This window comes from Scylla paramamosain, chromosome 4 (assembly GCF_035594125.1).
Source record: "Scylla paramamosain isolate STU-SP2022 chromosome 4, ASM3559412v1, whole genome shotgun sequence".
Lineage (NCBI taxonomy): Eukaryota > Metazoa > Arthropoda > Malacostraca > Decapoda > Portunidae > Scylla > Scylla paramamosain.
In genome coordinates this window covers 21,077,027-21,087,993 of record NC_087154.1, presented here as the reverse complement: position 1 = coordinate 21,087,993, position 10,967 = coordinate 21,077,027, and the positions used below count along the sequence as shown (strand labels likewise).

General features: G+C 38.0%; 1 protein-coding gene across 3 annotated transcripts in view; it reads right to left on the bottom strand.

Moving 5' to 3' along the window:
* Positions 1 to 3,974: 3,974 nt before the first annotated feature.
* Positions 3,975 to 10,967, bottom strand: part of LOC135099825 (cytochrome P450 3A41-like) — a 13,131-nt gene continuing 6,138 nt past the window's right edge. For all 3 annotated transcript variants that reach the window (XM_064002396.1, XM_064002397.1, XM_064002395.1), the window contains 5 exons: positions 8,900 to 9,584; positions 8,521 to 8,739; positions 8,103 to 8,163; positions 6,298 to 6,488; positions 3,975 to 6,186 (listed from right to left, as the gene is read on the bottom strand). In XM_064002396.1, coding sequence (XP_063858466.1) covers positions 6,017 to 6,186; positions 6,298 to 6,488; positions 8,103 to 8,163; positions 8,521 to 8,739; positions 8,900 to 9,584 — 1,326 coding nt within the window. In that variant the 3' untranslated portion in view covers positions 3,975 to 6,016. The remainder of the gene's footprint in view (positions 6,187 to 6,297; positions 6,489 to 8,102; positions 8,164 to 8,520; positions 8,740 to 8,899; positions 9,585 to 10,967) is intronic.

The following is a 10,967-nucleotide window of genomic DNA, read 5'->3' as shown; positions in this document are numbered from 1 at the left end:
GGTGGTAAGATTTTATGATAGAAAGTGGTCAAAAGTAACTGACTCACTTTTACATATTGTAGAGGTAAATAATGATACAACAAATGGACTGTACAGTTCAGTGAAAGATGTTTTTAGCTCAGCAGGAATTCCATTGAGCAATATAATAGGATTTACAAGTGATAATTGTTCTACCTTGCTGAGGTCGAACAATGGTTTCCAGGCGCTTCTAAAGAAAGATCTTTCACATGTCTTAGCTTGCATCTATCACTCATTTGCATTATGTGCCAGCCATGCAAGTAGTCGGTTACCATCCTTCTTGAAGGACATAATTATGTTGCTACTTTGCTCGAAGTAGCAAGCGAAATCATGATTTTCAGTCAATTCAAGAAGTACTTAATATGCCAAGTCATAAGATGCGGAAGTTGGCACAGACATGGTAGCTATCCAGAGAAAAGGTAATTTCTAGAGTCTTGGAGCAGTGGGATGCCCTAAAGCTATTCTTTCAAAGCGAATCAAGGACCGAAAAAGTTGATGAAGCTCCTCAGATACATAAAGTGATGACGATTCGTGGAACTAAACACGTGCTGTTATTCATAAACTACAAATTGGATAAGGTTGACATGATGAATGTCAACCTTTCAGTCGCAGCACTTCAGACTTGGAACCTTGCACTCAATCATTTCAGATAATTATCGCAGCATTCTCGGTCTCTTCCTAAAGCCTAAAGTAATCCAGTTTCATCAACTAGCTGTCATCGACCCAAGTGATGAATCTTTGCACACGAGACCGGAAGATCTTAGTCTAGGTGGCAGATGTGAGGGGACTGCTGAAGTTAGAACCTCTTCAGGATAAAGATGGGCGGTTTCGGGTTCATTGCAAACAATTTCTAGTAGAGTTACATCTACAGATAAAAAAAGAGATTTCCATTTGAAGAGGACAGTATTATTGCAATGTTGAAAACTATGAACCCAACAGAAGCTCTCTCAAATACACGGCGCCTGCAGTCCCTAACAAAACTTGCAGTTCATTTCCCAGGTCTGGTAAATAAGAAAAATCTAGATGTCTTACAGGAACAATGGAACAATCTTCTCTTTGCTAAAGATTCACTTGAGTGCCTAAATTAATCTGGAACCACTTTCTGGAATGATTTATAGTCGGTCAAAGATGGAAACAATAGAGGAAACTTTAGTCTTCTGACAGGATTAATGTGTGGCTTATTAAAGATGAAAACAATAGAGGAAACTTTGGTCTTCTGTCAGGATTAATGTGTGGCTTATTAAAGATGGAAACAATAGAGGAAACTTTGGCCTTCTGACAGGATTAATGTGTGGCTTATTAGCCTTGCCACATTCTTCTGCATATGTGGAAAGGATTTTTTTTTTTTCACAAATCAGTATAATACAAAAATAATAAGACCAACAAGTTACATGCAAATACGGTAGCAAATCGCTTGCTAGCAAAACAAGCTATTGCACGAGAAGTGACTTGTGAGAGCTGGAAGCCCTCCACTTCATTAATCGGAGAAGTAAAATCAGGAAACTCGTAAAAAATATAAGGAGAAACAAGAAGAAAAATCAAGAATGAAGAGAGAGACGTTGTAACTCTACATCATTGTGAAGCTAATGATGAATTGGAGGAAGACCCAGTACCGGAGATGTCTGTCTTCCTTCAATAAACCACTGCAATCATCTGTTATGTTATGGTGAGTACAACATTTCTTGATTAGTGTATAACGTATTTTCATTCAGTCTAGTAACCATGTAAAAAATCTTGACATTTATTGGATTTTTTTTTTTCTTCTTCTTCTTTTTGCCATCTTGGAATTTTTACAGTTTGCGAGTGGCAACACTGCCGGTGACAGGTCATAAGAGTTAAGACTGGCAAACAAACGGGGGGGTTGTGACCTTTGTCCTGATGAGTAAATGAAAACCTTATCTGCATAGATATATAAAATATCTTATGTGTTGATTGTTCCGTAATTCTTCCTGTCTCGAAATATAAAGTAACATTTTTTTTTTCAGGCAACAAGAATTTTTCAAGAGCAGCGCATTAAAGGTACACAAATCGATATTATATCTAAATTTGCGGTGTTAGAGGACCATTTATCACTCTTAGACCTAGTTAATTTAACAAAACAATGACATCGAAGCGAATTAGATCAGTTCCAGTGTGGAAATTTATAGAGCACACGTTGTCTGATGTTGTACTGTATGCTTAAGTCTGTAAAGACAAACTGAAATGAAATGGTGATGGTTGCATTTCTTTTAGCTATTGGAAGCTAAAACGGAAAATAGAACGCCTGTGGACACGTCACTGGCTGAATAAAAGAGAAGAAAGGAGTGTCTGCCACACTGTTTTGCTTGAGTTAAGCGTGGAAGACTCAAACACCATCATGAGATAGTGGATACGCCTCAACAGGGAGCGGTACCATGGTCTCCTGTAGCTTGTGACTCCCCTTATCAAGAAGGAAGATACCCTCATGAGGGATGTAGTGACACCTGGTGAACATTGATACTTACGCTGCGTTGTCTAGCAACAGGTAAGGAAGAGGAATCGGTAATTATTAAGATCTTGGCTCCATCTGCAGGGATTAGTACTCAATTATACATATATATATATATATATATATATATATATATATATATATATATATATATATATATATATATATATATATATATATATATATATATATATATATATATATATATATATATATATATATATATATATATATATATATATATATATATATATACAGGGTGTAACGCAAGTTTCTGCAAATACTGGAAAAGGTGAAAGAATGTGTAATTCTAAGTAGAAAATGTTCTATACACATATGCATTTTAAGGCTTTCTTTACCTGTCAGAGGAGTTGAAAATGTATGGGTGTACTATGCGTGTGGCTATGAGGTGACGGACAGATGGTTGCATTGTCGCAGCCTCGGAGGTGCCACTTGCTCAAATTACGAATGGTTTTATCTTATTTTTTTGCAGGCTGTGGAATATTACAGTATCTTGTAACAAGACAAACGGTATTAAGAAGCATGTAATTTACCGATAAGCATTACATGAAAACATTACTGTGGTGCTTAAAAGTACTCCTGTAAAATGATACGTGGCATCATCAAAGTGAGGGAAGAGGGCCAGGGGAGCGAGTCCGAGCAACCTTGAAAACAGCTGAGTGATGATGCCAGGTAGCATTTTACAGGAGTACTTTTAATCACCGCAATAATGTTGTCGTATAATGCTTATTGGTAATTTACATGCTTTTTAACACCATTTGTCTTGTTAAAAGATAATGTAATATTCCACAGCCTGCAAAAAATAAGATAAAACCATTCATAATTTGAGCATGGCTGTTAGGCTGTCAGGCTGTTCTAACATATTCCACAGACAACAAAGCGACAATGATTTGTCAGCGAGTTTTATACTCAGATTTTACGTTTTATCAATGTACCAAATATGTTATGGTCTCTTAACTTACTCATCTTTGCTTGCTCCACTTCTGACCTAACATATTCCACAGACAACAAAGTGACATTGATTTGTCAGTAAGACTCCATATCGATGTTGATGATACGTAAAATATATGAATATAAAACACGGTACATACATTTCCAAAAAAACTCCCGGAAGGATGCATGAACTTAGAAGACGTTGGGAACCACTGAAATATATGAATATAAAACAGACAGGTAAGACTTTTACACCCGCACAGGAGTGAGTTTTGGTACTCTGTTATCACTCATTACTCTTGTTTTCTTGCTCCATTTTTATCTTAACATATTCCACAGGCAACACAGCAATACTAATTTGCCAGTATAACTCAATACCAGTGTTGATTCCTGTCGAAATTGTTCCCGGAAATGATTTTGATGATGGGACCAATTTAGCACGGCAGTCTCTGGGAACCTTGCTTGATATTAGCGTGCCCTCCCCCTCCATTATGATATTGGTTTGTGTAAGGATAAAATTATCTCTCTATTTCCGCTATTTCCATATTCCATATTTAATTATATTTACATGTGTATTGTACATAATGTTGTTAATTTTACATTTGTTACATTACAGGGCCCTCTAATACTTGTAAATACATTCACATAGTGCATCCCTGTCGACATAAGGTGTACTAATACTGTAAAGAGGACTGCTGTTGTTACGGAGGGGGTATTGAGGGTATTTTTCTTAAATATTACAGTTCTTATGATATTAAAGTTCAGTTTAGTTTTGATTTATCATCATTTGTTTGATTGTTTTCACCTTAAGTTTGTTTGATTGTTAAAGTTAAAGGTAGCTGCCACCAGCCGTGGGTTTATGCCTAATACATTTATTTGTGTAGTATGGTAGTGTTGTTCTTATTAATTAGCTGGGGTTCTATAAGGCACTGGAAAATCCCATGACAAAAGATTAATTTTTATTTGAAATAAGTATCTATCTATCTATCTATCTATCTATCTATCTATCTATCTATCTATCTATCTATCTATCTATCTATCTATCTATCTATCTATATATATATATATATATATATATATATATATATATATATATATATATATATATATATATATATATATATATATATATATATATATATATATATATATATATATATATATATATATATATATATATATATATATATATATATAGGCCTCATATTATTCTTCTTTCTAAATACACAATAGTTTATCTAATAGATTATTCAATTACCTTGGAGTTGTGGTACCCCTATACTAGGAAAAGTGACAATACCCATAAATCAGTTCATGAGAAAATTTTTAAATAATCAAATAACTTACAAAAAAGTTAATTTACGTGTGCCCAGGGTTACCTTAATTTTCAATATTAAGCATCCTAAAGTAGAGTTGGTGTTACATCAAAATATGTTGTGTATCACTATTGTGTTGACTATTACATACTCCCAAGATAATTTACCTATCTAATCTGAATTTAAGTTACATCCTGAAGTTATTTCCCTTAAAACTAAATAGATATCTAGCCAGGGAATTTAAATGCTCTTCTCTCTGTCAACAAGCAGTCTGTTTAGCGTCTGACACAAGTATTCACTTTATAATAGGAGCAAATGGTTATTCCCATATAGACAAGTTTTATAAACAACATAAGATTCTCAGAACAACGTGACGTACCTGTCAACAAACTGTCTATTTAGCGTCTGGGCCCTGCGGTCTGCCGCCAGGCCTTGTATAGGGCGCCTCACATAACAAAGTAGATCCTTCGCCAGAATTTAATGATTTTTTTTGCAATATTCCTAAAAGTTTATAGTCCTTCTCTTCTCTGGGATTGTTCTTAAACATCTTAGCTAACAGTTCCACATACTGACAGACCCTAACACTGTCTATTTACAAATTTGGATCTCAAACAATATTCTCAGAATTTCTCCATAACTACACAGAATTAACATTCCCTACAAGTTTCCACTTAATCTATAGCAGCTTGTGAAAGGGATTTTTTATCTGACTTATTTAACAAAAGTCGGGAACCTTGGTTTTCTGGTTTTCACATAGTGCTGGCGTCAGTAGGGCTGTTGTATTCATGTGTGTCAAGCCAAGTTTTCATATCAAATATATATAATTTGTCAATTTCTAGATTACAGTTTCATTTAATATCCTTGTCTTGAATTTTTACTGATCTCGAAAATATATACAAAGTTTATTTACGAATAAAAAAGAAAATACTTAGAGGAGTTGTCGTTCCTTTAGGTCAATCTTAACTAAATAATTTTACATGATCACTACTGAATTATGTTATCTTCTATTTCCCCTATTTGATTGATTGATTGATTTATTTATTATTATTATTATTATTTTTTTTTTTTACTTTTTGTCCCATGACACTGTAAGAAAAGGTTTCAAATGGTAGTCAGTTTGTGAGCAAAATTATGAGGTGTATAGTTTCTGAAAATAGTGTTTGAGACGTCTTCTAGGGAGTCTGAAGCTGCAGGTGGAGTAGTGGTGGTCGTCACGGCGTGGGTGTTAGGTCAGAGATTTGTCTGATATATGAAGCTCAGGTTAAATTAATTTCTTGAGTGGCTTCAACACCACCATCACACCATCCTTAGGACGCAAAGCAATGCTTGATATTATGGTCACCTCCTCGTGGCCCGGCGCCAACTTCAGCTCTGCTTCCAGCAACAGCTTGGCCAGTGCTACCTTGGCTTCCATCAGAGCAAACCGCATGGCTGTAAACACCAAATGGAAGACTATACTCACTGGTGTCCAATAAAACTCTAACATTGAAGCCAAATATGTTTTCACCGCCTGAGCGTGTTACCCTCCTAAAGAGTTCTCACCTATGCAGTTTCTTGGTCCTATCCCGAAGGGAATGTGTGTAAATGGATGGATGTTGCCTTTGTTCTCGGGTAGGAAGCGGTCCGGGATGAAAGTCTCAGGGTCGGGCCAGTAGTTGGGGTCGTGATGGAGGCACCAGATGGGTACCTGCACCAAGTCTCCAGGTTTGAGGGTTAGGCCAGTGCCGGGTAGTCTGTGAAGGCACACACTATGTTAATGTTCTTCACATTCTTTACATCTTTGTTCATTAATGCCGATTTTAGTGAAGCATCTACACTACACGCTAATGAATTGTTCGCCGCTTCACAACAGATCATTTCCGGGAGGGACTTATGAAAATTTCCTCTAGTATGGCACGCTAGTGATTTATGGGAGTTATCATGCATCTGGGAACACGTTTAAAGTACGAGCAGTCCATGAAAACCGTTCATGGACCGTCAGTTGACATTTGTCAGTTATTAGGAAAACATTCTTAAAACTAGTGCCTCATTTCCCGCCAGTAATTTGAGCAGATGCGTCCTGACACAACTCACCTTATCTCCATAATGGAAGGCAAGAAAGACTTGAAAAAGGATCAGATCAAAGTTATTGTGTCTTTACACAAGGCAGAGAGGCCAGTGAGAGAAATAGCCAGGATTGTGGGTGTTACGAGATGTGTGCAGAAGTGGGTACGAAAGTTTCGTATGGAAGGCGGGGTGGCAACACCAGAACAGAAAAAGAGGGCTGGGCGAGGACGTAAAACATCATCATACACAGTAAATGTTGTGAAGCGTCAAGTGGATGCCTGACCTCAAATCACCGCGAGGGAATTAAAAGAACAAAACCCTCAGCTGCTCGGTTAAGTGTCTGTGAGGACAGTACAGCGCTGCCTGCACGACGACCTTGAGTTCCGCAGACGCCGCGCTCTCAAAAAACTACTCACCACCCCTAGGCAACAAGAGCTTAGGGTCGCGTTTGCCACTAAATATCTCCGGTGGGCAAAATGTATGGCAGTATGGCAAAATGGCAGCAAGTGCTATGGAGCGACGAAGCAGTCTTCACGGTGTCCTGCAACCGTGGCAAGCATGTGTACCGGCGACCAGGGAGTGATCCACTTGAAACAAAATTTATATTTCAGACTGAAAAGCACCCTGATTCATTGATGGTGTGGGCCTGCTTCAGTTATCATGGTGTGGGAGATTTAGTATTTTTGCCAAGAAATGAAAACATGAATCAGAACAATTATTTGGAACTTTTGTGTGACTTTTTGCCCGGGTCTTTTGAAATGTGCAACACTACCATGTTCATGCAGCATGGAGCTCCATGTCACAGGGCAAAATTCGTCCTGACATGGCTTCACAACCGTCAGATTAACTATGGAGTACTGACCACCCAATTCCCCCGAGCTGAACCCTATTGAAAACATCTAGTCCATCATGAAGAGGCGCATGCAGAGGAGGGATATCTCTGACATAACGAAGCTGCGGACGGCCATCAGGGAGAAATGGCATAATTTAAATCAAATAACCCTAAATAACCTGGCTCTTCCTTTACGGCTTCAAAAGTGTATAAGAAAGAAGGGAAAGCCTATCAGTTACTAGTTTCCTCGTAAGTATTATAGTACTTTTGTTTTCTCCATTCTAAGTGCATTCTAGCACCTGTGGTCTCACGGCGAACAATTCATTAGCGCGTAGTGTACCAAACTGAACTTTACTGTAATTGCTGTCACCGACTCCGGTGCAGTAAATTGCATACTTAGGGACCAAAGATCGACAAACAAGTAATCTGTATTCTCAGCCAGTCCGGGTGTTTAGGTACCCATACGTACGAGCAGGCCTTGGTACAGGCGCGCTCCAGCTGTATGCCAGGGGGATACAACCGAAGAGTTTCTAGAAAAAAAAGAAAAAAAAAAAAGAATATAAATGAATAAATAAAACTGAAATCAAATTAGTATGATTGAATTTTGTATAGTGGTAATGGAATAGGTTGGTGTGATGAACTGCATGACATTTTCTTTATTCCAAGAAAACCCTAAAGGCCTAAATCATCAAGGGGAAGACTTCGAAAGAACTTCCTTAAAGAAAACGCCTGTCATTCATCATACTGACAACATTGCTAATTTTCACTGTAAATAAACACGTTCACTCTGCAGCAGTAATAAGTTGTTTTGCTTGCTTATAGTCAATATAATCATACAACACTTCAAACTTCAGTTTGTGAATGAAATAAATTTGAAGTGCGGTTACCTTGAAGGTAGGCCTCGAGCAGCTTGGCCTCCATGATGCCCTGGTAGGTGATGCAGCCGTGCTCCTTCACCAGTTGCTGCACCTCGTCTCGGAGGCGCTGCTGCTGGTTCTCGTGCTTGGCCAGCAAGAAAGAGGAGAATGACAGCAAGGAGGTGGTGGTGTCGTACCCGGCGACGAGAAACATCACGCACTGCGCCACAATACCCAGATCGTTCAGCACTGTAGCGACAATAGTTTGTTAGCCTCAGAAGATGCTATGAAGAAGTGTTTCTCCCAACATCTGCAACAAAGCAGCCTACTTCCAAGACAACTTTCTCGAAAGATCTACATCAGGATGTGAACCATTACCACCACGTTACCACTTGTGCATGGGCCTCACCGTATTTACTGTTGGGGTCGCCGGTGCTGTCTCGCGCCTCCAGCAGCAGGTCCAGAAAGTCTCCTCGCTTCATCCCGGCCTCCCTAGCCGCTATCGCTTGCTTCACAACGTCGATGAAAAAGTCTGCTGCTGGGGACTGTATGCTAATGTTAAGCAATTTGAAGAGTCCTGGTATGAATTTATGTAATAAGATTTTAAATACCCTGCCTGGACTCTTAGCAAAATAAGCTTCCACCATGCGAGGAAATTCAGCATTTTCGTCAACCAGAGAATTACACTCTATGCCAAAGGCGCAAGAAGCAATCGTGTCCAGAGTGTATCGGCCAAAGGTCTTCTTCATCTCCACTTGCTGGTTTTGTGCCGCTTGTCTCATCAGGAACTGGACGAGAGCATCGGCCTTGTCGCACACCAGAGGAAACATGCTTTTGATCTTGCCCGAGCTGAAGGTGGGCGAGATGATGGCCCGCATTTTCTTCCACTCTTCGCCGTTCTTGCGAGCAACCATCTCCATGGCCATCTTCTCCCTCCGATGGCCAGAGTTTAATTTGAAATCTCTTCGGTCGCTAAAGTGATCGAAATCCTTAACGAAGAAGTGTTTTAGCATTTCGGTTCCCCATATTACTAAAATAGGCCTAGAAAACTCATACAAGCCACACATGGACGATTTGTAAAACTTTGTGTAATTCTGGAAAAAAAATGAGAGAAATGCATCCGTAAGATTTTATGATTTGGATGAGTTTTCAAACATTTCATGGAAATTTTTCAGAATACATAACAACATTTTCGGAAAGAAATTTAATGCAAATGGTCTGTTACATTTTCTGTTTCCTTGTGAGGCAGAGCACAAAATTACGTCGTTGCCTAACTCAACGAGCAGACATTTCCTGTACACATAGCCTACAGACAGACTAAAACTTCCACTGTAACTTGTCATGTGACTCCAAACACACACACACACACACACACACACACACACACACACACACACACACCACCTGGGAAAGTCATTATGCACAATCCTGACCTAGCAACTTACAGTTGAACAGTAAAGTCACCAATTCCAAGTCAGTCATCCATCCCCAGTACTGTGTGGAGTGTTGTCAGGAGTTTGATTATCTTCTGGAATCTTGTGAACTTCAGGAAATATATAGATATATCCTTCGTTTACAAAGATTCATTCAAGTATGAAGTGCCACAATCAAGTCTGTGTAGTTGGCTCGCCCTGTCGGCTCAGTTAGCACATGGCATTCCTTCACGCAGCTGCTTCATTGTGGGAACTCCATGATAAAGAAAATAAGCAGCTTCATACTAATAAGATTGCTTTTATTTATCTATTATTATTATTGTTATTATTATTATTATTATTATTATTATTATTATTATTATTATTATTATTATTATTACTATTATTATCATTATTATTATTAATATTATTATTATTATCATTATTAATATTATTATTATTATTATTATTATTATTATTATTATTATTATTGTTACACCCCAAACACACACACACGCACCTACACCCAAGCACTCACATACATACCCACATGCATCCACACACAAGTACTCACGCGCCTGTGGGCGCGCACATGAGCTGTTAGAGGGTAGTAGATGCAGGCGAGAGGCCTGTGTTTACATGAAAAGACATGGTAGAGACATGCCATACCATTGGCTGATCAGATAGAACGTAGGTTAGCAGTGGGGGACGGCAACTCCTAAGGAGTCGTCGGTCCCCTGTTACCCCCCGGTGGGGCGTAACAGTTATTATTATTATTATTATTATTATTATTATTATTATTATTATTATTATTATTATTATTATCATGATCATCATCCTCATCATAGTTATAATTTTTAATATCATAATTAATAATATTTTAATATCATTTAATATAATACTGAACGTACGTAATTACCGCTTGATGAAACTCCCGAAATCTTTTATTTACTTACGTATGTATGTATGTATGTATGTATGTATGTATGTATGTATGTATTTATCTATCTATCTGTCTATCTATCTATTATTATTGTTATTGTTATTATTATTATTATTATTATT